This window comes from Rhinolophus sinicus, chromosome 17 (genome assembly GCF_057876585.1).
Source record: "Rhinolophus sinicus isolate RSI-liver-muscle chromosome 17, RSI-T2T, whole genome shotgun sequence".
Classification (NCBI taxonomy): Eukaryota; Metazoa; Chordata; class Mammalia; order Chiroptera; family Rhinolophidae; genus Rhinolophus; species Rhinolophus sinicus.
This window is the reverse complement of record NC_142517.1, coordinates 197269369-197295410: the sequence shown is the minus strand read 5'-3', so window position 1 is coordinate 197295410 and position 26042 is coordinate 197269369. Positions and strand designations below refer to the sequence as shown.

Sequence of the window (26042 nt, the reverse complement as noted above, 5' to 3'; positions counted from 1 at the left end):
GAAGGCATTTGTCACTATCTTCCCTTGATCTTTCTGATTTCAGGAGATCCTGGGACCTCAAGCAGCGCCTCCCCACCAGGAACTGATGGCCAACTTCTGAACCAGCCAGAAGAGCCGGTTTCCTCAGCACCATCCCTCCCAGTGCCTGAGAAAGAGGCCACAGTGAGTCACGAGCAGCTTCTTGGATGGTGTTCTGGGTTCTTGGAAGTGCCACCGTGTTGGTACGACCTTACCAATATTGGGACATTTTTGTCATCAGGCTTCCAAATTGAGGCTTTCTATATGGAGAGTCACAGTTTTTTAACTCTTCCTTTGCTGTCTCCTTTCTGCAATTCTTGTACTAAATGATGGACCTTGACTTCTTTTCTACCTGACCCCACTTCCAGTGGCAGTCCGTGGGGTGGTTCCCTGGGGGGAAAGGGGGAGACGGATGCACACGTCTCCTGCGTAGAGCCTTATATCACATTCACTGCCTGACGTAGACTTCAAGACACTGTCAGCCTCTTCAAGAAGGCCTCTCCTAACCAGAGCCGTGGGAGGAAGGAAGTTCCTTTCCTAACCTAAGGGGTACTCTTCAAAACCCCTGTTCATTTTGGGTTTCTTTCTTTCCTAGGGTCCTTCAGACTCTGTGCAGAGACCTCAGCTATCCAAGGTCAAGAGGAAGAAGCTAAGGGGGCTCTTCGATTAACTTGTCACTGTCTCAACTGCTGAGGATGGACTTGGAGAATAGTGCCACCTTGAAGGAGCGCCAGTGGCGGCAATACCTCTGACACAATTATACAGTCAGAGGCAAGACGACTGAAGTTCACATTGACAGGCCACCTGAATGGGTCCTGTTAACCGAGGGGATCCTGGCTCCATCCCGTCGGGCATTGGCCTTCCCTGTCCGAGCTGAAGCCGGTCTCTGCAAATCCCATACACTCCTCTTCTGTGGTGAAGGTTCTCTAGACCCCGGACGCTATCATGGACTCTAGGTGCAGAGGGCAAGTCAGCAGAAAGGCACAACATGCTTGGGAAGCATTGCCTACCTTTCTCAAGAGTCCCTAGCCAGTCCCAGGTGCTCCTCAGAGACCCACTTCTCTCTTCAGCATGTTATAAAAACCACTCATACTCCCCTGCTTTTGAGAGTACTTATTCTGTGGAACACGTAACCCACTTCACTTTACGGTGTCCCTCCCCACTTGTCTCTGGATGAAATCTAAGCCCTCAGTTTAGTCCCTCCGGTTCTTCTTATGCTTCTCTGCTGTGGCCTGTGCTCTGCCTCCATGTGGGAACTTTGGTCTGGAGAACTCTGTCCATGGTGGGCACGAGGCAGAACAGATGGCGGCTGCTCTCCTTTGCCCAACTGGATATGGGTTTTTGGTCTGTTTCCAAGGCATAGACAATAGATTAAACCACAATATGGGATTGAAATTACAAAGAGCTCCAAGCACCAGGGCCAAGGTAGTTAGCTTCCCACTGGAGTGGGAGAAAAAGGAATTTTACTTTCCCATCCTTCACTCCACTTCAAATAGCACAGTAACTAGAAGAGCTAGGAAAGGTAGGATGACAGGGAACAGGAAATGGCCACAGGAGTTCTCTGGGACAACAGAATTGGCCTAGAGAACGCATAGCGCTTAGCAAGAAAAAATGTAAAGGCTGTGTGAGATAGGTAGAACCTTAGACATTTAGAAAGTCAACTCTTTGGGCACATCTAGCAATATTTAGTGGACCAGGACTGGCAAAGTTCCGTGGCCTTCTCTCTAGGTTTTCCTATATAGGTAAGACCATATGAAACTTCACCTTGGAGAGACAGGAAGCAAAGTAGAACTCACATGTTAACTGGGGGCTGTTAGGTAGAGGAAGGGTCAGAGGCAGAACCCACAGAGGCCTTTTCTGGTTTATTTATCTGTGATGGTCAAATGCTTCCTCATTCTCATATCCTCTCTAGCTGGGAGTGGTGTTTTTGTCCTCATGTCAAGTCATGGGAGAGTGGACGACCCAAGGAATAATAAAATAATAGTGATATAATAAAATAATAATAACATTTATTGAGCATTTAATGTATATCAGGTACTCTAATAAGTGCCTGACATTGAATTCTCACAGCATCACGTGAGGAAGCTACTGTTAACCCACTGGGAAATGGAGACTTGAAGTGATTGAGTGACTTATCAAAGGTTACACAGCTAATAAGGAACAGTCAGAATTTGAACCCAGACAGCTGAGTTGTTAAGTGCAGTATTCTGTACATCATTGCAGACATTTTCCAGGAAGGATGTCAGGTCCTTCTTTCCTGTCTTCCACTGTTACATCCATCTCCTCTGACCCTGCTTCCTTTTAATAGACTCTTATTCCTCATGGGTTCTTCAAGACAGGAATCTTGAGGACTCAGGACTTGCCCTGTGCCTTTACCTGCTGGCAGCGCCTGAGAGCTCCCCCGGGGTTCATTCCCCGTTGCTGCTGATAACTCTCTACCTCCAGACCACAGTGTCCCATTGGCACGCCCGTAGTCATACCTATCACTGAAGTGAATTGGGAACCAAGTAAAAACAACCTGTAAACGGCTCACTTTGTTCTTTAGTTTCTTTTTGGCATAATTTAGATAGCTAGATTTCAGGATCTATAGGATATAGGACCACATGGAAAATGGAGAGACTTTCCCAGCAAGCTGGGAGAAAATACGGGTTCTTCACTTTGGATAATCCCTCTGCCCCAAGAGCACAGTCTCTAGAACTGGCCTTTTTAATTATAGGGGGATAAGAAGTTGTGAATCCCCCCAAATTATAAGTGAAACCCTAAGAGCATAACTTTTTCCGTGTTTGCAAAAGAATGTGTACTTTCAAAAAAGGTTAAGGAAGAATATGCCTGATGACCTCCCCGCCCATTGCCCACTGTACCCCAAAGGTTGCTGTCTCCATGGGGATATTGCCCAAACACATCCTTCCATAAACATTGCCTGCAGAGGCCCTGCCTCAGGCATTCTTGCCCTGAAGCTCTTACCCCCCAAAGCTAGGGGTAGTGGCTGAGAATCATTTGTCCCAGGGCAACTCCAGGGAAATCCCTGCCTTGACAAATTGGCCGAGCCAGGCTGTATTCCAGCCCTGCCCCCTGGCTTGGGCCCCTCCCTGAGGCCCCCAGCCTGGCCCAACCCCCACTCCACATGCACATAAAAGGGTCGAATTCTCGTGGCTGCTCCATAAATTTTATTCCGTAAATATTAGTTTTCCCTGTGTTTAATAAAGCAGTGGCCCACCTCCCCGCCTACCCGCCCGCTCCCCGGGGCCGGGGCTGGGGCCAGGGCTGGCTGGTGGGAGAAGGGACTCTTTCAATTGCTTTGGAGTATTTTTAGAAAAAAAAATAATATAAGGTGGTTTACACGAGCAAGCCAGCAAACCAGGAGCAGGAGTAAGGACCTCGAGGAAGTTCCTGCAGGAACTGGACCTAAAAAGTAGAGAAATAGCGCCACCTAGGCTGCAAGGCCCACTTGTCCTGGCTGGCGGGCTCACCCCTCCCCCAGAGTCAGCTACGTAGGACAGGCCAGCTCTTTGCTGGAAGAGAAAGCTTCATCCCTTAGCTCTCCAGCTGGGCAGTACCTCCTTTACTCAGGCCTCACGGAGGGCTTTCCCAGCAGTCGTTGAAGGCAGAGTCCGAGCTGGGTCTTGGAAAATCCCACTGGGGTCATTTTCTCCTGTCACTAGGCAGCCAATCTCCCAGACTAAGGAGTGTTTCCAAAGGATAGTGAAGCTATTGAGAAGGTAGGAAGGATCCTCTACAGCCTCCATCTTCACACTGAATCCTGAGGAGCTAGCCCCGGAATTCCTAGGGTGTAATTCCTAGTGGCAAAGTGTGAAATCTGTGTTCCTTTGCTCTGGACTTGAGAATCCATCCCTGTCAGACCAAGATCGTCCCACGGGTCTGGGGCAGGTCCCCTACAGTGAGCACTGGGTCAGGAGAGATGCTCAAATCTCCTGCATACTCAGCCCTCCTCCTCAATTGTATCCTGTGGTACCTTTGAACTCCCTTTTCTGGCCTTCCTATTCATTCAAATCTCCCCAGTTTCCGAAACCCTTAGCTCCTCCTTCATTCCGGTCCCCTGGGAGATGAGCAGGAGCCCCATGTGTGATTCTCAGTACAAAGATGGCAGGAGGAGCGGGAATAGAAAAGGCGGTGCCTCTTCTCTTGGTTCGGATTTAATCTTGCTCTTCACATGGTCACCAGGGCATTTTCTTCTCTCCAATTATTTTGTCCCTCATTTTCTCCTATTGACAAAACTAGGAATATTTGCTCCAAAGAGTATAGGGGAAACCTAAAACCCTCTTAATAACCCTTCCTCATGCTGTGGGACACTCCCTTTATCATTTCTGCTTACCCCCCTCACTGTTTGTGCTATTAATGTACTCTGTGTTTACATACACCTCTCCTGTGTGCTTTTTGTTTTCATCCTTATGTTATATTATACGCCTTGAGGACAGGGTCAGTTTTTATCCCTAAGTCAGAAAATATCACTGTGGTTTTATACTACTAAGGCGTGCAACTGTATCTTAACTGGGTATTGATACAATCAGGATATGCCTTTCTAAGCTCTGCCCTGATGTTTTTCTATGTTCTAATTTTCCTGAAGAAGAAACTGTTCAAAAGGAGTGAGTGACATACTGCAAGGAAGGCACCACACGTACAGCTCAAAGCCCTTGGTTTCTAGTCCCATTACCGACATCTGTAAATGTAAGAGCTCACAATATTGTAATGGATTGTGCCAGGCACTTAGATACAGAGAGAACGCCAGAAGGGAAGGGAGCCCACACTTTGGAGGGAGGGTTTCTTCTAGCTGCTATGACCTCCTGGAAGCTGCTCCCGGGTATTTTTGTCAACGGCTCCTTCTAATGCTCTATTTTTCTTCCATGTTCTCTCTGAGGGCCTCAGAAGATCCCACCTTGAGAGGGAGGGTATGGGGTGCCCGTCTGTGTGTGAGCGAGAGGGAATCCCTCTCTACTTGAGGAGCGACAAACCCATCTAGCCTCCATCTTTCATCCCAGACCCTCTGAGGAATACTTTTCTTATCTCCCGAGACTTTGCTTTATGGTGGGCCTTTATGCTTCTCCTTGATTCTTATGTCTCTACCCTGGCACATGGGAGTTCATTAGCTAGCACCAAAACATTCTAGCAAAGGCTCAGTTCCTCTCCCAAGCTGTTAAGTTCTACCCGCACTCAGTTTCTCTATCCTGGGGCCCAACAGGTTTTTCTGTGCTTTCCACACTCCTGCGTCCTTTGAATGACTGCTGGCTAGCCTCGGCACCTAACTCTCATGGGTTCCTGAGGATCTGGGCCAGCCTAGGGGAACCCGGAAGAGGCACTGGAAGAACTCCAGGGTGGGGAGCACACAGCCATTGACTCACCTGGGAAGATTGTGCCCAGATTACTCGTCCTGCTGGGCCAAGGGCCAGGAGTTAAAGGAGCATGCCGTACCATACTTTTCCTCCCTCCCCTCACTTTGGGGACAAAAAGGGTTAGAATTGGGGAGCAAGGCTTGGGGGCTGCTGGGAGTCCCTTCTGAAATCTGGGTGTTGTATTTACTTTTTCATATTGGCAGCTGGAAGGGGAAGCCCATCCCAGCTCGGCATTGTTGTCTAACATGGTTAATCAGATCCTATAATCCTGCTGTGGAAATATTGGGCCTCACTCAAAACAATAGAGACCAAGAATATTGTGGTTAAATTTCAACCAACTGCCTCCCTGGCCTGTTTGTCTAACCCCTACCCCCCTCTCCAGGGCCAGAGTCCTCCTTGCTTTATGGACCCCTGATAGGATCGAGAGCAGTCAGAAATCGGTGACAGGAGAAGGGAAAATGGAGCAGAGGAAGGGTAATCCTCTTGTCTGGCACTCTGTCCTGCCTTTGCCCTCCCACCCCAGGCCTTGAAGGGCGAGCAGAGGGCTGTGAAAGGAGTTGGAGCTGGTGGGGAAGCCCCGCAAGGTCTGAGTCTCTGTACAGGGCTCTAGAGCAGCCCTGGCTGGGAATCCTGCTAGGAAACAGATCCCTTATTCAAGACAGAAAAAGACTGCTGCCAGAGGAGCAGGAGAGACCGCCAGTTACATTCAGTATGGCTTCCTGGTGCGTCCGGGGCCCAAAGCAATACCATTGGTCCTATGTCACATATTGGAGGAACAGGAGGGCACTGGTTAGGGGAAAGGGAGGTGGCAATAAGGATTTCTGCTTGATTAGTAACGTCATATAACAGCAATACAAATAACAATGCTCTGGCGATGCATAAAGGTGATGCTAATACACCCACTTGAGTGGTTTTCTGGTAGTGGTGACATCCATTATGTTTCTCTCTTTAGTGAATTAAATGTAGCAGGATAATTTACATAATTAGAAAGAAGCACAGAGCAGTGTCTGGATTGTGCTTAAGGGGGAAACGAACACGGAGATATGCTCAGCAAAAGGCAGAGGACATGCCTCTTGCTAACCAGGGCGCCTGGTTTGTGCAGTGGCCAACTTCGAGTTTGTACTGGGCCGTGATGCACCCAGGAGGCACCGGTCACAAGTTGCAGCCACACTGTTTTTTGGAGGTGTCACCAGTCAATGAGGTGAAGTACAGTGAGGCCCCAGCTCCAGCACCGTGCACTATTGAATGGTCAAAGTGTACGCGCATTTTTAGAATTTGAAGAATGAAACAGCAGAACTGTGCCAAACGAAACTATATTTACTTAATCTGTCCATATAGGGTGGGGATGGAGAAACAACAAAGAGCACTTGATGTTTCTCACCTCGGGTGCTATGTGATAATTCAGGGACTGGCATGGCACCTGTGGGTCATTCATCAAAGCCATTTTAAAGCAGGGACTGCTTGGTGGTAGCTAAGCTTCCTTCCCACCAGAAAGATATCTGGAAAATAGTTCCTGGGAGTGAGACTCTAGTATGTATGCTTCTGGATAGGAATCTCAAAACTAACTTAATGGCAGTCATCAAATGGAATGGAAGCAGGTATGAAACTGACATCACAATGATCTAAAGATGATGGAAAACATTTTGACAGGTAAACAACTTGGATAACTAGTGGGAAGAGTTCAATGGGAAGTAAGAGCCCCAAGATGAAGCAGCAGAGAATGAACCATACTACTGACCACGCGGGGGAAGTAAGACACCAAGTTGGTTGGTTAAACCTTATACTGTACGTGGGCTTGAACTGCAAATGGGAACATCCCACAGGAAAATCCTAGGTCAAAGGAATTCAAAGTAATGGCACACGTTTGTAGGAAATGTGTTGGGAATGAGACTGAAAACCCCATATTCAACAAGAAACAGGAATCATTAAACATGCATTTACTCAAGCCATATACACATATATATCAAATGCTTACTCACTAGCATCCCCACCAATGGGCATTACGCCACATCCATACATTATGTATATACATTATATACATGCATACATATTTATGGCCACAAAGACATAGCTCCCGCTTTCAGGGAACCTACAATCTGAAGATGATAGTAAAAGGATAGATTTTTTTTCCCCAAATTTTTCAAGTGTATGAAGTAGAAAAGGGAGAGCCATGACTATGTATCTCTTTTAAAAAGTTTAAAAGAATTGTGTGTATAAATACTGTTTTGTTACCTGCTTTTACTTAACTATGTTGTGTCCATATTTACATGTCAATACATAAATCTCTGAAGGGTAAATTACCTTCTCTCTGAGCTTTATAAAAAGATTGAAAAACACCCTCACCATCAGAGTGTAGAAAGTCAAGCTTACTCCATTTTCTCCCCAAGCTTCATCTAAGATCACGCTGGTCTCCTTGCTGTTTCTCCAATATGCAAGCATGGTAGGGCCTTACTCTAGGTAGTTTTCTCTGCCTAGAATGCTCTTCCCCCCGATATCCCCTTAGTTGAAGCCCTCACCTCTTTCAGGTCTTTGCTTAAGTCACACCTTCTCAATGAGGCTTCCACTGACCCCCCCACTTAGCAGAAGCACCTGCCTCCTTACCTCACACGCTCTCCCCACAAGCTGGCTGCACTCCCAATTCTTTTATCCCGTTTTATGTTTTGTGCTCAGAGTCCTTCCTTATTCCTTTCTAGCACACTATATAATTTTATTTATTTTTATACTTATTTTTAATGGTCTGTTTCCCCAGTGCCTCCCCAGTAGAATAAAGCTCCATCAGGGCAGGAATCTTTGTTTGTTTATTTTTATTGTTCTCACATCCACCACCTGGAACAGTGCCTAGTACTTAGTAAGTGCTCAAAAATAGTTGTTGATTGAATAAACGAAGACAGATTGATCTCTCACGCACACACACATGCGCACGTATACACACAACTGTTCACACCAGCTGTATCTCGAAGTGGTTTTAGAAATTTGTGGGTATAGATGAATGTAATCTTTTTTTGTTTGCAGCAACCAGTTGTAAGGTGAGAATGGGGGTTAAATACCATTTTGTTAGCTATAACCCTAATGGAATGAATTTATCATTTTGCAGAAACTAAGAATATAAGCTATTTAAAAGCAAATGACTGAATACCTTCTTTCTGTGGCTACAGGTCCCCAGCTTGCTCAAGGTGCTCTCTCTACCAAGAGAGACTGGTAAGAGAGTGTGAGTGGACAGGTACAAACTCGCTTACAGGACACTGACAGGCATGTCAGGAGTGTGTCACTTGAATGTTAGGAGTAGTATCCCCCTCCTCCTTTGCTGAACATTTATTGGACTGTTTTCCAAGATGCTTTTTAAGCAACAAATCTCTTCCCAAATAGAGACACTGGAGTGGAAGTAACACCCATTCGTTAGTAAACACATTGTTATCCATTTACAGAAATGTGTTTATTTTTACAAATGTCTTTCTGTCTATAAGAGTGTCTCACAATCTTTAGTCTCTGACTTGAGAGGAAAGCACACTCTCTTTGTAACTAATTCTGCTGCCTTTTCCTACCCTTTCGAAGTCATCAAAGCAAGGTCTTTATTGCTTGAATCTCTCTGAAGTGCCTTGTAATGAGCTTATTGTTTGGGCAAAGGTAACTTGACATTCCCATTTCTAATCAATAGCTAGCTTTCAAAGCATTGTTACTTTTGAGTGGCTCCAAACGCATTCTGCACTCATCTGAGGCTTGCAAGACAGGTATGCTTCCATATCTGCATCTAGCTACATTTGGTGGAGTTGCTAACCTCTTCAAAAAATCCACAATAGAAGTCAGAGTGAGCCCAACCAGTCAGAGAAGTGGTCAGTCAAACAGAGTATGAGGTCTTAAAAGCCCAAGATGAAGATAATGGAAGAGTGGCCTAGATTTAGAGAGAAAATAAGTGACTGGAACGAAGGTCAACAACACAGCATGTTTGTCCCAGGAATCACTCACCAAGAAACTGGATTATTATGGCGTCAAACAGGCCCGGATTCCAACTCACAAGCTCTGAACCTCAACTTCTCCTTCATAAAATGAAGGTAATGGTGTCAACTTCATAAGGTTTCATGAAGGTTACATCAGATAAAACATTAGGTTTTCTCCCCTTTACTAGAGCATCCAACTTGGCTTGTCATTATTACGAGTGCCATCATCTTTGCTTGGGCCACTGGCCTTTCCTGAGAACCCTCTTCATTCTTTGCTCCTTCAGAACTGATGTCTCCAAGAAGTCTAACCTGGCTCAGCGTGGCTTATTTCCATATTCTTCTAGACCAAGTTCATCTTACCTATTAACCTGTCTAATTTAAGATGCATTAGTTGGTACTCATTTATAAATGAGTGGCATTCATGGCTTTGTAACTGCCTTTGATTTTCACGATTTATTTTTAAGGTTAAATAGTAAATTCCTGGAGGATAAAAACTGTGTCTTTTACTTTTCTGTTTGCCTTCTGTATTCCTTATGTGCCTATTATACTAGTGTGCAGAAAGCAGATGGTCCCTAATAGAAAGAAGTAGCGCCTCCTACTACAGCAACTACCCCCACTACTGTCTTGGGGCACACGTATGTGAACATCTTGATGTTTTCCCCTAGAAGGCTAATAGGAATCAGAACTGTGGCTGCCACTAGTGAACCCAGAAGAGAATAAAAATGAGTTATACCTGAGATTTATACTTTACAGCTTATATTTTAACCCTCTCAACAACCCTATGAGGTAGGTGGTATTAATTTTCACTTTATAGATGAGAAAACAAAAATTCAGAGAAGTCGAGTGACTTGTTCAAGGCCACGCAGTAGAAGGTATCAAAGGATGTGTTCAGGCGCAGATCTGCCAACTTCAGGCCTAGTGCTCTTTCTACTGAGCCAAGGTTGCCATGCACTGCGTCATTGGAAGATATTGGACTAACTACATTCCTGAAACTTGTTTGGTTGTGGCTCAGTACCCATAGATTTAGAGCAGGACTCATCTGGTCAAGTGGCAGGATTAGGAGGAAAAAAGGTGTAGCTGATTAGGCAGGATAGACCTACACAGTATGTTTGTACGTGTGCATACGTACGAGGTCTGACAAGGTCACGAACTTGTTGAAACGACGTTGCTAACCTTTTTTGATATCAGAGGGATTATTCATTATGAATTTGGACAAACAGTTAACCAAGTTTTCTATTTGGAAGTGCTGAAAAGGCTGCGTGAAAAAGTTAGGTGACCTGAACTTTTCGCCAACAATTCATGGCTCTTGCATCACGACAATGCACCAGCTCACACGCCACTGTCTGTGAGGAAGTTTTTAAGCCAGTAAACAAATCACTGTATTGGAACACCCTCCCTACTCTCCTGATCTGGCCCCCAATGGCTTCTTTCTTTACATGAAGATAAAAAAAAATACTGAAAGGAAGACATTTTGATGACATTCAGGACATCAAGTGTAATACAATGACAGCCCTGATGTCCATTCCAGAAAAAGAATTCCAAAATTGCTTTGAAGGGTGGACTAGGCGCTGGCATAGGTGCATAGCTTCCCAAGGGGAGTACTTCGAAGGTGACCATAGTGATATTCAGCAATGAGGTGTGTAGCACTTTTTCTAGGATGAGTTCGTGAACTTAATTGTCTGACCTTTGTATTTACACGTACATATGCACATATGTATATATAAATATATCACTATAAGTACACTAGATTTGTACTATAGCGTTAAATTCAAGATTGACTAAGATACTAATGTGGTAGTGTACAAATGTTTAAATGGTCAGGTTCTATGGTGTATTTTCCTCTCTTTCCTTCTGACCTATTTTTCCAATGTTTACTCTTATAAACAAAAAAAATCATATTATCCAAAGAAATCAATTTTACCGGGTTCTTTTCCAAATAGAGATGATTGAGGGGTGCAAGAGCTCTAAAAGTGAGAGAAGAAAAGTGATTTTACTAACTGGCCCAGAACTCAGATGTAGGGTGCCCTGATCAGGTTCTGTCACTGCTGCTCCGACCCCAGGCCTTTGGTGCCTCCAGGGTGGCAAACCTCAGTTCTCCAGTTTTCTTGTTGGCAAGAGCCTGACAGTGACCAGGAAAAGAAGCAGACTTTGTTTGAGAGGTCTAACAGATTGGCCCAATTCAAAAGCTGCCCTTCATTTTCTGAACAGCTAAGAACAATAGGCAGTTTCTGACCAGGGTGCTTAGGCCCCAACTTGGATTAAAAGTGCTCCAGTGTCATTGCTGCAGAAATTATGATGCTTCTGATCTCTACCTTCTTCTCCCCCTTCCTCCACTGAAGGAGACTGGACTAAATTTGAGCTGCAGGTCTTGAACCACCATTGTGTTCTGAGAAAAGACTATAGCTTTGGAATAAAAAAAGCTCTGGGTTCAAATCTTCACAGTGGGACTGCAGGCAAGTTACTTTATTTCTAGAGCGCTGGAGTTGTAGATTTGGACAATGAGAATGATAATTGCTGCGCACAGAGGGTTATTGTGAACATTTATGAAGTGCTTAAAGCACCTGTCATAGAGCGAAGACTTGATCAATGGCAGCCCCCATCTGCTTCTCCCAGTACACACCCCTGCTCCTAAACCAGCCAGGCCGAGGAGGGTCTAGATTTAGTGGAGCACAATCTAAACCAAAAAGGTTGTGCAGCTGTAAAAGCACCCTTATGCAAAGCTCCATCAGCACTACATAAGTAATTCTTCTTTGACGCTGATCCCGAGTTTCCCCAAAGATTGGTATTCAAGAGGATCACAGTTTAAGAGGAGAAATGAGAGGGAGAATGGCAGTTAATAAATGGTTATAAATTAGAGCCTCTGAGAGAATCTTAAATTGTCTTTCACTGAAGAAAAGAAGATTGAAAGTGAATCTAACAACTCTTTAAGACCACGCGTAGGAGATCTAAGCAGCAGAACGGGCCCTAGGTGCTAAGGCCAGAAAGAAGAAAGAAGCTGATTTTGCATTAGAAAGGGAGGGAGAAGGAAAGAAAGATTGAACTTAAGGCAAAACTTGTTTAGAAAATGATTATACAAGACTTGGATGGGTGACTATGGAAGCCTATGGATTTTCTCTTTTGAAACTCCGTAAAAACAGGGAGCCCGTTCGTCTGGGAGACTACTGACCTAGCTGCGTGGTCTGCCCCAGAAATCTGAGCAGGAAATAGGGAGGGGGTGGGGACTATTGCAGGGATAGTTCTTGAACCCTGGAAAACATAAGTTAAAGCCCTTTGAAAGCTTTCAAGGAAAAGAAACAACATTAGAGTGAGCTGTGACTCAGAGACCTAGAATCCGAATGTTAATATAAGGAGTGGGGCATGGGGAGAAAGTGTGGGCAAAGAGGAAAAAAGGAACAATCCTCTTTGTTTCCAAGTGACAGTCGCCACTCCACTCCTGGTGGGGCCATCCTAAATTCCTTGCTGTGGGCCTGTTTCCCTCTGTGTCATATGAAGTGCTTGGGTTAAGCACTCTCTTGAGTCCCTTCCAATTCTGAATTTGCGTTCACCAAATCCATCCAGAGAAATGTGAGCACCTCTGGGAAAAGCCACCTCAACACCACACCGAGGTTGCACTGGGTGAGGGGGTGCCGCACAGACGGCCAATACATCTGCTCTGGAGTAAGACACCAGGGGTTGAATCCCTCTGGCTCCTTAGCCAGGAGCACGTTACTTATCCTCCCAAATCTTCATTTTTAACATGGGGATAATAGCATATTTGGGGTTGTGAGTTTAAATTAGATAATGCAAGTAGAATATTTGGTATAATAGTATGTACCGGTAATAGTTTCCATTTATTGGGCACATAAGTATCAATAATATGATACCTATTGTATTGATAGTCTTGGAAAGAGAATTTTTTAACCTTTGAATTTCTCACCCTTTTATTTCTATCTTTATTGATTTTGTAGACTACATTGCTGCCAAATCTATACGTTGCTTGTAGTGTTAGTCGTGTTTGTTTCGTTTTGTTTTTTTAAACAAACTTGCCTTTTCTTGTTTTAGAAAAATGAAACCTAATTCATTCAGCTTTCTTGAATGGCATATTAAAAACCCATGTTTACTTCTCCAGCTGCCTCTACATAGTCTCTGTCCTTGTTAATTTGTAAAGTAGAACTAAGACAGTAATTATTTAGCAGCTCCTGTACGCCACCCGCCACCGGCTTTGAATTTTTCTTTTTTTTTCATCCTTAGCCAGCCCCTGTCACTGAGATCTGCGCTGCTGCTCTTTGACGTTGCCAAGCGGGTTGCTCGTGTATTTTGTCGACATCACCATTTTCCCTGCTCTTCTCTCGCTACACCTGGGCTTGTCCCTTTGCAATTTCATCTTGTTCCTTTTAACAGTGTTTCCAATTCAAAATCCCCGACTGACTCTTCTAAGGCTGGTCGCCCCACTCCCAGCTTCACGCCCGGCAGCCGTGGGATGTGCGCCGGGTTGATACAGAATCCAGCTCCACCAGGCTGAGAGGGCGCGTCTCCCGGGCGAGGGTGGGGCACCAGGTTACTAGCGGCCTCCTGTCTTTTGGGTTTACTTCCCCGCAGGGCACACCGTAGGCGGCTGTGCGGTCCGGCCACTGCCCCCCGCCCCTCGCGTCCGGCCGCGCCGTGGGTTGCGGTCGCTGTGGGGGTGGCAGCTCCTGTCAGGGAGGTTTGCGCCTGGCGAGGCACCCCGGAGCCGCGGGGAACCCAAAGGCGAGGCCAAGGCGGGGTGGGGCGCGTCCGGGAGGGGAGGGCAAACTCAGGCAGTGCTGGGGGCGCCGAGGGCAGCGGGCGGGCGGGCGGACGCGCGGCGGAGGAGCGAGCGGGACGAGGGCTGGCTAGTGCCGGGGCCGCCCGCCCGAGGGGGAGGAGGCTGTGCTGCCCTTGTTGCAGGTTCGCTGTCGAGCGCACAGGAGGCAGGGACATGGGTAGGGTGCGGTCTGCGCGGGGCGCGAGCCCGGATCTCTTCCATTTCCCCTCTCACTCGGCCCCGGGCTGCGCCGCAGACGGCAGCAGCTCCCGCTCCGCCCGAGCCGCCTGACCGCCGGGCCAGGGTGCTAACCGCGGGGCCCGCCAGCCCGCCGGCCGGGCCAGCCCAGCCCAGCCCGGCGGCCCGCAGCCCCGCCGCCCGCCGCCCCCCGCCGCCGCCGCGTTGCCAAAACAAACGGGCCGGCCTATTTATTGGCGGCCGGCGAGCCGGGCAGCTCAGAGTCGAGGCGCCGAGGGGGACAGCGCGCCGCCACCAACCAGGGCCCTGGGCCCCCGCCCCGCACCTGAGTCCCACCGGCCCTGCGCTGCGCCGCGCAGCTCATGGCGCCCCCACCTGGAGCCCCCTGGAGCCACCCGGACGTCTGAACCCCCGCAGCGCCCGGGTCGACTCTCCCACCCATCAGCCCACCAGGCGCCCTCGCCCACCGCTCTCCCAGGCTCCCTGGCCATGTCTCCCGCCCGGCTCCGGCCCCGCCTGCGGTTCTGCCTGCTCCTGCTGCTGCTGCTGGTGCCGGCGGCGCGGGGCTGTGGGCCGGGCCGGGTGGTGGGCAGCCGCCGGCGGCCGCCGCGCAAGCTCGTGCCGCTCGCCTATAAGCAGTTTAGCCCCAACGTGCCCGAGAAGACCCTGGGCGCCAGCGGGCGCTATGAAGGCAAGATCGCGCGCAGCTCTGAGCGCTTCAAGGAGCTCACCCCCAACTACAATCCCGACATCATCTTCAAGGACGAGGAGAACACGGGCGCCGACCGCCTCATGACCCAGGTGAGCGCTACCCGCCCTCGCAGGGCGCTGCCGCCGAAGCACTGCCACCTGTCCGGCCCTACCCGCCCCCCTGGCACCTTTTCTCAATTGGCTGGCACGCCCCCTGGCACCTGCCCCTCTCGCCAAGCCCGGCTGCCTCCTGCCCGAGATGGGCTGGCCAGGGGTCCCGGCGGGAGAGTCGGCATCCCGGAGCCCGCGGGGGGCTATGAGAAGAGCTCCTCGCTGAGCAGCGCCACAGCCCAGCGGGTTGGCGGCGGTCCCTCTGCCCTGGAGCTCTAGCAGCTCGGGTCAGAGGCGGCACCCGGAGGTACTTCGCCCCGGCTGCCTCCTGCGCCTCTGGTACCCACACGGTCCCTAGCGGCCTAACCCCACGCAAGGCTGCGCCCCTTTCATTTCGAAGCCATTCGGCACCCCGAGGCGAAGAAGCTCCCGGCGCGAAGGGCCCCATGGCCTTTCCTCCACGCGCGCTCTTGGTTCGCTGCGCTGCCCCCTCCTGGAGCAGCGTCCCGACGGGTTCTGGGGTTAAGGAACAGCGAGGAAGGCGGAGGTGGGAAAGGGAACTTGTCGGGTGAGCCCACGTGTCTGTTCAGAGCTTAGTGGTGCAGCTGCGGTTGAAGGGTGGGGAGCCGGGGCCTTCGGGCTTTGGGACAGAACTTGGGCGATTCCTGGGCTTGGTGGCGGGGACGGGGAGGATTGGAAGAGAGGATCTGGGATGCCGGCGGCAGGGAGCAGAGCTAAAGCTAGTCTCTTGCGTGCTCTCAACAGGACCTGTGCTCAGCCCAACGCCGGTGGGGGTGGGGTGGGGCAACCTCTCTTCTCTGCAACCCCAGTCCGCAAGGCACGAGATCTACGCTACGTCCCCTTCCTCATTGGTATCCCAGGGACTTCTCCTGCAGGCAGGCAGCTCGCGTTCTAGGTGCTTTAGGAAAAGCAGCTAGACCTTCAGCATGCGCCCTGGCGCGGGGGCTGGCCGGCCAGTGTCGGGGCGAAGGTTGGCTGGTGGCCTGGCCGGGCCGGGCCGGGCGCGGAGGAATGCAGATAAGGACCCGGGCCGCGGGCTGGGCAATCATTGACAGCGCGCGCCCCGGCTCTGGACCCGAGGAAGGAGGGTGGTGGCGGGGGAGAGAGGGGCGGGGAGCAGGGGCCCGCGGCCTGACATTAGGTGGGGGGCTAGAAGTCTGGAGGCAAGAGCATGCGGAGCTCCCTTCCGGGGCAGTGAGCGCCTCAGCTAGGCTGCTAGCCAGGGAGCCGGGCCTTCGGTTGTGGACGCTGTTGGCTCCTGGGAGACCGAGTCCAAGGGTCTGTGGGGCCGAGCTCTGCGGAGTGGGGGTAGGTTGAGACATGGGCTGCCCACACCTGGTGACACCTCGCATTTCAGAGTCAAAGACTGTGGAAGGGTCCCCTCCCCCCAGTCAACTGCAGGGTCCCTTGGGCTGCAGGCACGCGGGGAGTCAGCACAGACAGGTGGTCTCTCCCGTAATTCCCTTGGGTCGCGGCTCTACTCTCACCCCATGTAAGGCGGAGCGTGGAGCCGGCTCCCTGAGATCAGAAGCTGGGTTTCTCATGTCCCTTCCCAGATAGGGGCAGCGCAGAGGTGCGGAGGGCTCTGGGTTCAGGGAGGATGTTGCGTGGGATTATCAACTACGCCGCGACCCTTGTAGGGGGAGACGCTTCTGGTCGCCCTCCATCGCGAGCCAGGCCCGGAGCTGGGCTTTCCACCAGCTTCTGGTTCCAGGGCTGCCGAATCCCAGGCAGGGGTGCGGGCGGGTTTTGGATAATAAGAGGGTCCCAGCAGGAATGCTTTGTGGCCCCCGACGGATCCAGGCAGGCCCGGATTCCCTTCCACACACCCCCACGCTACTGGGGCTCCGCACCTGCCGTGCCTCCAGGGCCGGTGTGGCCGGGCCTCAGCCCTGAGGCTACGGTGACACCTACTGGGCACCTCCGGCCTTACACGCCTAGAAGGCCAGCCGCAGGCAGTTGGCTCGCTACCACCCCCACCCTCCAGGTAGCGGGCAGTCCCTGGTCTCCAGTGCCTCGGTGAGACAGAAGAAATAGGCGCGGTGTAGCCAGGTCTGTGGAGGAATCGTTACTCCGAGCGGGGGAGGGAGCGCACAGGAGGGAGGGGCCACTTATGAGAGAAGGGAGTCCCAAGGGTGCAGGACTTGACGCGCCCTCCTGATTTGTGGCGCCACCATGCGGTCCAGGTCCCTGGGGCAGCCGGATTCTAGAAAAGAAGGAAGCAAGTTAGGGCTCTCTGTTCCTGAGAGAGGGACAGAGCACCCTCCCCGGTTTCCCAACTGCAGTGGGAAGAGACCAGTGGGAGAGACCAGCGTGAGGCTGCTCCTTCATCTGTATGCGCGGGCCAGCTCTTTCCCCTAACTCCGTGCTTTCCTCTCGCAGCGCTGCAAGGACCGCCTGAACTCTCTGGCCATCTCGGTGATGAACCAGTGGCCCGGCGTGAAACTGAGGGTAACCGAGGGCTGGGACGAGGACGGTCACCACTCGGAGGAGTCTCTACACTACGAGGGCCGCGCAGTGGACATCACCACGTCGGACCGCGACCGCAATAAATACGGACTGCTGGCGCGCTTGGCAGTGGAGGCCGGCTTCGACTGGGTGTATTACGAGTCCAAGGCCCACGTGCATTGCTCCGTCAAGTCCGGTGAGCGGATGCCAGGGGACTGGGCCCGGGGCCGGGGCCGCAGGGCGTGGGCAGGAGGCGCAGGGCCCGCTGGGGCCGAGAAGGTGAAGAGACCGGCCAGGGGATGGAGGCGGGAACCCCGGGAAAGAGGACGTCAGCGGCGCTCCTCGCTTCTGCTTGTGACAGCCTGCACCTCCCGTGCCTGGTAGTGTCAATGGCAGGAGCCTAGGGAGACAGGGCCCTGTCCCAGCGCTGCTGGGTGCCGACCTTGAGGTCCACAGTCCAGAGCCTGCTGCAGGAGATGCAAGACAGAGCAAGCTGGACAGATGTGGAAGCCAGGCTGTGACAGAGACAGCCTCCCCACCCAGTGTGGTGCAGAACCGAGGCGGGATGGTGGGGCCTGGGCCAGGGTGTGCCCAGACACCAACATGCACCCCTGACCAGGAGCCAGGAGCCCACAGGTTCAGAACCCACAACTGGGCTGCAGGTCAGGCCCTTTAGGGCACCACCTATGCTCCTCCCAGGGGGCGCAGGCGTCCCCAGGCTCTCCCTCAGGGTCCTGAAACTGAACATTTTGGGGGCAAAGCCAGCCATGAGGGCCAGAATAAACAGAGTGGACTCAATAAAGTGGATTTTCCCAGATTTGCCGCCTTGTTGATCCGAATTGGCAGGCATAGGGGCCTCACCCCTCTTTCAAATCTTGTCAGTATCCCTGTCACCCACACTGAACCCAGTCACGGATGCTTCACATGGTTCCTGTGTGACGGCCAGACTGACTCCATAGGGCTGCAGGCTCAGCCCTCCACGCTGGCACCATGCAGTAGTCACACTTGCAGACCTGGCACACTGAGAACAGCCCTGCTTTTTACTCTTGCTGATCCCACCTGGGCCCACGGGGATGACCACATGACCCCTCCCTACCCTGCCCCTCAGCACTTTCCTGCCAATGGTATCTACTTCAAGTTACATCTACTCTTCACCTGCAAACACTGGCCTGGAGCCAGCTCCCCAAGTGGCCACTTCCATTCATTATTCCTGACCCCCAAATACTGTTCTCCATCCTACCAACTGATGCCACTGTGTCGTGTCCCTGCACAAGGACACACACATGAACTGAAGACAACAATTTCACCCTTCCCACTGAGCCAGGCTTCCCTGGAGTCTGTATTCACCCCACAGCTGGTCCTCCACCCACTTCTGTAGAGACTCCAAGGGCCAGCACTGGCACAGAACTTGGTGTGTCAGTCTGAGAGGGAAATTTGTCTGATCAGGGGGAGTGTCTGATCAAGGGGTGAGAAATAATGGGACATCCAGACCCCAGAGGATCTAAGTGACTCTTCCTTCTCTATGAGGCTGCAGCTTTCTGGGTGTCAAGTCATAGCTGACCACAAACCACCACCTGGCTCAGCTGACCTCTGGCCCTCTGCTTCATAGCATTGTCAGGCTTGAGAGCAGATGGCGGGGGTGGGGGTCCACTTGGACTTCAGGAAGGCCCTTTCCTCCTCACTCACTGGAGCTACAATATGCTGCTCTGATTGGCAAATGATTAGACTGGGGAGGCGGGCAGAAGATCACATTGTGGGTTGGAGTGGGTTCAAGGCTGCATGGGAAGTGGGGGCAGGGGCCAAGATATGGTGATGGGGCCTCTTTGGGAGCAAGAGGAGCTCTGGCTGGGCTGGGGAGGGGGGCTGTGACAGGAATCTGAGCTCCACAGCAGTAACCGCTTCATGCCCCTTCTTCCCACAGAGCACTCGGCTGCAGCCAAGACAGGTGGCTGCTTCCCTGCTGGAGCCCAGGTGCGCCTGGAGAGTGGGGCACGTGTGGCTTTGTCAGCCGTGAGGCCAGGAGACCGGGTACTGGCCATGGGGGAGGATGGGAAGCCCACCTTCAGCGACGTGCTCATTTTCTTGGATCGAGAGCCAGATAGGCTGAGGGCCTTCCAGGTCATCGAGACCCAGGACCCCCCGCGCCGCTTGGCACTCACGCCTGCCCACCTGCTCTTCACCGCCAACAATCACACAGAACCAGCAGCCCACTTCCAGGCCACATTTGCCAGTCAAGTGCAGCCTGGCCAGTATGTGCTGGTGGCTGGGATGCCAGGCCTGCAGCCGGCCCGAGTAGCGGCTGTCTCCACACACATCGCCCTCGGGGCCTATGCCCCGCTAACAAGGCACGGGACACTGGTGGTAGAAGATGTGGTGGCCTCCTGCTTCGCGGCCGTGGCTGACCACCGGCTGGCTCAGTTGGCCTTCTGGCCCTTGCGACTATTTCACAGCTTGGCGTGGGGCAGCTGGACCCCGGGGGAGGGTGTGCACTGGTACCCCCAGCTGCTCTACCGCCTGGGACAGCTCTTGTTGGAAGAGAACAGCTTCCACTCGCTGGGCATGGCCGGGCCAGGGAGCTGAAAAGATCCCTCCACTGCCCTCCCGGAACTGCCCAACTGGATCCAAATGCCTCCCCGCCAGGAGGGTACTGGCCCTGTAAGGGACCTGAGCAGAGGGCACTGGATCCCACCACCTCTTCCACCACAGAGTTTTACCATTGTGACTTGACTGAGCAGTGCCAGCATCCCCCTCCCCCATCCTGGTGTAGTGACATTGCTGAAAGCTGAGCTGGCAAGGGGGGTGGTCTATCCTCCTATCCTATAGACCTCAAGGCTGGCACAGTGGGTCCCAACCCAGCCAGCTCTCTACAATTTTTTATACCTGCCTCCCCCAATGGGGAGGGCCCATTCCATCTGTCCGAGGCCCCGCTTTGGTGGGCTTGCACCTCAGTTGATGCTGCTAGATTCCCTGAGATCCAGCAGGGAGCTGGCTGGACTCAATACTGCCCGAAGCTGAGAAGGCCGCAGGATGGGGCCGCCATCCTGACCGTGACCTTCCTCCTTGGCCACACTCCTCGGGACACATCCAGAGACTGTTGCTGTCAGTGGACAGAGTTCTGTGTTCCAGCCAATGTGATCGTAGTGCCCGGGACCAAGGGAGTGGGTTGGATGTCCTGTCCACCCCTGCCCAGGCTAAGCTCCCTCACCCCTCCTCCGGTCAGTCTCCCCCACCTTATTTATTGGCACCGAGGGGGAAGCCCATGGGAGAGTTTTGGGGATGTCTTGGTCTTTTCTTCTTTTTTGTAATAAAAATTATTTAAGTTGTTAGAGCCCTAGAGTCCAGGATGCTGAGTAGGGTCCGTACACGGAGCGTCTGGAGCCAGGGGTGGGCCTGTCCAGGTGTGCGCTCACTTTCTCCCAAGGACAAACCTCCAGCGCTCCCACCCCCTCTGCAGTCCCTTTGTTACCAGTAGCTCTGCAAAGTCCCAACAGAGAGCTGTGCTGTGTGGTAGGCCAGGCCTTAGCATGAGGACCCCAAGGTCAGCCTTAACACGGTTGGATGAGAGAAAAAAGTGAGGTCTAGTCCACGGTCATTTTGCTCATCTAGAACCACCTCTCGTGCTCTGTCTAGTCAAGGTGCTTTCCCTGCTTACTCTGGTCCTTCCTGGGGTCTGGCTTTCTAATTCTTCACTGTGGATAATGGGCTGTGGTAGGAAACTATTCTGGAGAGCTCACTGCCCTTGTGGCTCATTCTGACTTCTTGGATAAGTCAGGGGTCCTTTACTTAGCAGTTCTCAAACCCCAGAATCACCTGGGCAGCTCGTTGAAAAATGATTCTTGGTCTCATTTCCAAGATTTTGTTTTAATAGATCCAGAGCGAGGCCCAGGAACTTACTTTGACAAACACCCCAAACAGGGCAGATGGTCCACAGACCACACTTTGAGAAACATTGCTTAGTCTAGAGAAGGCCCAGTTTATTGCCCAAACAGCATGACCCTCTTCTTCGTTTTCTCTGGGTCTCTCTGTTCCAAAGCAGGTTTTCCTGCGCTCACTAGAGATCAGTTGAGATTCCCAGGCCCAGTGGTACAATTGGTAAATTTTTAGGAATTTCATGAGCCAGTTGAAATAGGCTAATGTGGGACTATTTACACCATGGAAATTGGGGTATGATACAAATTAACGTTCTTCCCACTGTGGAGAGCCAGTTGTTAGAGAGTACCACTGCCCAGGTCCTAGCCTTACACAGAGATTACTGTGTTGGGGGTGACTGTTCAGATTCTTACCTTCCCCACCCCCCACCTCCATGGAGGAAAACTCTAGAGAAAACTCCATTCCCTGGGGATTAAGTCATCTGGGGGGAAATAGGCCCCCACAGGCTGTAATGAATGATAACTGCTATCATTTAATGAAGACTCCATGTTGCCAGGCATTGTTCTAAGTGCTTTACACGAAGAACCAATTTAATTTTCATAACAACCCTACGTGGTATATACTATAATATTACGATTTTCCAGATGAGAACACAGAAACACAGGGAGGTTAGATAATTTGCCCAAGATTATGCAGCGAGTGATAGAAGCGGGATTTGAACCCATGCATCTGGCTCTCAGGCCCACTTTTTCTTTTAATTGAGGTAACATTGGTTAATAACATATAATTTTCATAACATTATAATTCAATATCTGTATACACTGTAGTGTGCTCACCACCGTAAGTTTAGTTTCCATCTGTCACCATACATTTGATTCCTCCTTACCCATTTTCCCCTCTCCCACTAAGGCCCACTGTTTTTACCACAAGATTTTCCCTTGGTGAACTTGGGTCCTCTCTGGAAGGTACTCTTAACATTTCAGGCCTAGAAATCTGCTTTGTTAGAACATCTAAAGTGGACTCATTGCTCTGTGGCAGACTCACGGACCAGGCTCACAGGAACCAGATGTCCATGAACTCATTTACAGTGAGAAACAAAAAGTCAAGATACTCTTGTCCACACATTTGCACATTCTCTCCCCTGTAGACATTCTGTGTGTGTGTGTGAGAGAGAGAGAGATGAAAAGAGAGAGAGAGAAAGAGAGACAGAGAGAGAGAGAGGCTCTTTCCTATGGAGCAGGGGAATGATGGTGGCTAGCTGCCTCTCCTACTGGGTCTGGGCACACTCTGTCCTGCAGACAGAGCCATTGGATATCCCCAGACCTTTCTATCCCAGATGGGCCTCCTCTGAAACCACATTCATTCTTCAGACAGAAGGCTGCAAAGGTTTAGAAAGAACTGTGTCTGAATTCAGCCCCTCAAAAGACCAAACTTGGGCTTTCCAACTTGGGCCCTGCAGGATGGCTCCCGCAAAGAAGGGTGGCAAGAAGAAGAAGTGCCATCAAGAAGGCAGTGACCAGAGAAGACACCATCGACATTCACAAGTGCATCTTTGGGGTGGGTTTCAAGAAGCGTGCCCCTCGGGCATTCAAAGAGATCCGGAAATTTGTCATGAAGGAGATGGGAACTCCAGATGTGCGCACTGACCCCAAAGCTGTCTGGGCCAGAGGAATGAGAAATGTCCCACACCGCATCCGGGTACAGTTGTCCAGAAAGCGTAAAGAGGATGAAGATTCACCAAATAAGCTCTATACGTTGGTTACCTACATACCTGTCACCACTTTCAAAAATCTACAAACAGTGCATGTGGATGAGAACTAACTGCTGATTGTCCAATAAAGTTATAAAACTGAAGAAGAAAAAAAAAAAGACCAACCTGGGGGTGGAGGTGGGGTCCTGCAGCTTTTCCGGGACTCCTGGGCCCAGATCTGAGGAGACTGTGCACGCAGGGAGACAAGGAGAGACATCCTGGAAAGCCACGCTCCTCCTCTGCAGTGGGGTGGCCCCCTCTCCCTCTCCCTGGAACTCAGCTCGCAGCATCCTCTCTGCACGATGCCAAGGTACAGAGGAAGGCTAACCATAGTGCCCAGGCCCAGGCAGCTATGGACCCAATGCCTGCCTCTCCTCTCGGGCCCACACTCCGTCCTCAAGGCTGCTGTATCCACAGCCGTGATCTTCATTCACCTGTTCAGTCAGGGTTTACTAAATCCCCCATGTCAGGCACCCTTGTGAGAGAAAGAGGCAGCCCCTGCTCTCAGTGAGCGGACGGTAGGGAGCAGCACGTGTGGCTGGATGTCCACACCAGGTGTTGAGTGTCGTGCCTGACATCTTCACAGGGGCTAGCAGAATGCTGCAGACAGACCGGGAACTATGAAGACTGGAGACAAGGCTCATGCAAGGAGGGTACGGAGGAGTTGGCATGGCAGGTGAGTCACGGAAGTGATCCAGGCTAAGGACACAGTAAATGCAAAGGCTTGAAGGCTTGAGGGATCCTGGGGGCTGGGAGGAACCACTATCAGGTCAGCATTGCAAAGCTGTTTGGTGCATGAGGGTTTGCAAAGCTGAGGCAGAGTTAGATTGCACAGAGCCTGGGTTCCATGCATTGGGACTTTATCCTGAGTGCCTAGAGGGTTTGAAGTCAGGGAAGCTCACAACTAGATTGTTTTAGAAAGCTCACCCGGCTGCAGAGTGCAGGACAGACCAGAGAAGGCAGCAATGGAAGTAGGGAGTCCATTTATTGGCGAGATAAGTTGGTGACCTGGACTGAAGAGGTGGCTGCGGTCAGAAAGAAGGTAATGGATTGTGGACATTTAGGCAGGAAAATGGGCAGAACTTGAAGCCTGTTTGGATGAACAGTGAGGGTGAGGAAAGGGCCCAAGTGAACTTCAGGTTTTTAAGCCTGAGATCCAGCTCCCCCATGCCCAGCGCCCGTGACCTTGGCCCTCCTGTGGCCTTAGTGTCTGCACCTGTAAGGCAGACGTGCAGGGCTTTCCTATATAGATGTCCTCTCGCCTCATTGCCCAGGGCTGGTCTACTTGAGTTCAAGGGACCTTTGCGACACTTGCTCTCTTTGTCTTTCCCCCAACACCAGAAGTGCATGGGGAAGAGACTCAGAGTAGGCCCTCACAGGCCAGTCCAGGCAAGACACAGGATGTGTGCCTAGTCCACAGTCTTCAGGGAGAGCTGGAGAGAGGGAGAACTGGAGTGTAAGGGTACAGGAGACAAAGTGGGGGAACCTCCTGGCTGTGAGGCCTTTGGAGCTGCCTGGACACACTGCCCTCCATATCGAGGCCACTGGACCCTGGCTCCCTGACTTGTCTGTGCTGAGGCCTCTCTTCGGGTACCCATCCCCAAGTTTCCTTGCAGCCTTCTCTCTCTTGTTTGGAAAGATCCAATCTCCCCGAACATGGCCCTTCCAAAGCCAGGTGGGCCTGCACTCAACCCTCTCCCCCCACAGCCTGAAGGTGCTGCCTGCTGGTGGGGTGGCTTCTGACAGTGACTGATGCTGTTTTGGGAAGGGCTGGGCCTAATGCAACAATCGTTTAGGCAACCAGGCCTGTAGCTAGCACCTGCACCCCAGTGGTAACTGGAAATAGGCACCCCTCCACTAAAAATATCTTAGCAAATGTCCCCTCAGGAGATCCAACTAGAAAAGGCAAGTCTTCTGGCCTGGCTCCAGAAAGCCTGTTTAGGAGAGACCCTCGTGCAGGGGTCACGCTGGGGTATGTATGCAGCATATCTGGGTTCCCCCAGGGCTTGGTGGTGGTAGCTGCCCCCACTCTATGTCCTCTGCACCCTGGGTGGAACACGCCTCCTGGGGCTTGGCTCCATATCCCACACTCCAGCTTGGCTCTCAAAGCCTCTTTGTTCTACTGGGCCAAGCTGTGGCCAGCCTGGACCTGATAAGGCTGGGTCAGGCAGATAGCAGCCCCACCTTGCGCACCCCAAACCACACCCAGGCTGCCACGCACGCACTTTGAATCCCCCCTCAGATGGGCATAGAAACAGAGGGCTTCCTGCTCAGGTTGGGGGTCAGGAAGCCTTAACCTCTGGCGGGTCCTCCCTCTGTCCATTTAAGACCTCTTCTCATCTGCATGGGGAAACGGGATAAGGGAATTATTCCCACTTCAGAGGTAAACAAACCAAGTCTCCAAGAGGGACAATGACTTGCCCATAGTTATTTCTTCCATAATCATGAGCACCAATCGTGCTAGGTCTGCTGTTTACAGCACATTTTTAAATCCTAACAGCTTGTGAAGTGAGGTTGTTCCTAACTCTTACTTTGCAGAGAGGTGAAGTCACTTTCCCAACGCCATACAGTAGCAGAGTCCAGACCAGACTCCAAATCCCCTGCAGTAGCAACTGAGGGAGGTGGGAAGTGATGAGTCACCATCCCGGAAGAATGGGAGGAAGTCACACCCAGCATCAGCCTAAAAGCTCTGATGGGGCTGGGGGTGGCCAAGAACCTGTGGGAAATCGGTCTCAGAGGAATAATGCCCTAGATGCTATGAAAGAATCCCATTTTGGTGGGAGTGGCAATGGTTAAAATATGCCCACGATTATTTGACTCTCTTCTTCCCTTGAATCTGGCCTGAGCCTAGAAAGGCCGTGTAGTTTCTGCTTGGGTCTACTCTGAGG

The 26042-nt window shown here is 51.4% G+C and overlaps 2 protein-coding genes and 1 pseudogene across 5 annotated transcripts in view; all 3 read left to right on the top strand.

Annotated features, from left to right (window-relative positions):
• Positions 1 to 2547, top strand: part of NHEJ1 (non-homologous end joining factor 1) — a 73170-nt gene extending 70623 nt beyond the window's left edge. For all 3 annotated transcript variants that reach the window (XM_074313696.2, XM_019741873.3, XM_074313700.2), the window contains exons 7-8: positions 44 to 162; positions 614 to 2547. In XM_074313696.2, coding sequence (XP_074169797.2) covers positions 44 to 162; positions 614 to 688 — 194 coding nt within the window. In that variant the 3' untranslated portion in view covers positions 689 to 2547. The remainder of the gene's footprint in view (positions 1 to 43; positions 163 to 613) is intronic.
• An 11817-nt stretch (positions 2548 to 14364) lies between these two features.
• Positions 14365 to 20862, top strand: IHH (Indian hedgehog signaling molecule). Of its 2 annotated transcripts, none has more exons than XM_019741749.3 (3): positions 14365 to 15065; positions 17469 to 17730; positions 19456 to 20862. In XM_019741749.3, the coding sequence occupies exons 1-3, from the start codon at positions 14754 to 14756 to the stop codon at positions 20112 to 20114; spliced, it is 1233 nt and encodes a 410-aa protein (XP_019597308.1). In that variant the 5' UTR covers positions 14365 to 14753; the 3' UTR covers positions 20115 to 20862. The 2 variants fall into 2 exon arrangements, with proteins under 2 accessions (XP_019597308.1, XP_074169605.1); XM_074313504.2 differs by lacking the exon at positions 14365 to 15065 and adding an exon at positions 15089 to 16394.
• A 1185-nt stretch (positions 20863 to 22047) lies between these two features.
• LOC148754906 (large ribosomal subunit protein eL31 pseudogene) lies at positions 22048 to 25773 on the top strand (annotated as a pseudogene).
• Positions 25774 to 26042: the final 269 nt, after the last annotated feature.

Bases quoted from the DNA above. Each gene is read 5' to 3' on its own strand.
- IHH (XM_019741749.3), top strand. From the start codon at position 14,754: ATGTCTCCCGCCCGGCTCCGGCCCCGCCTGCGGTTCTGCCTGCTCCTG. The intron at 15,066-17,468 runs GTGAGCGCTACC...TTCCTCTCGCAG, and splicing joins CCGACCGCCTCATGACCCAG to CGCTGCAAGGACCGCCTGAA. The intron at 17,731-19,455 runs GTGAGCGGATGC...TTCTTCCCACAG, and splicing joins GCATTGCTCCGTCAAGTCCG to AGCACTCGGCTGCAGCCAAG.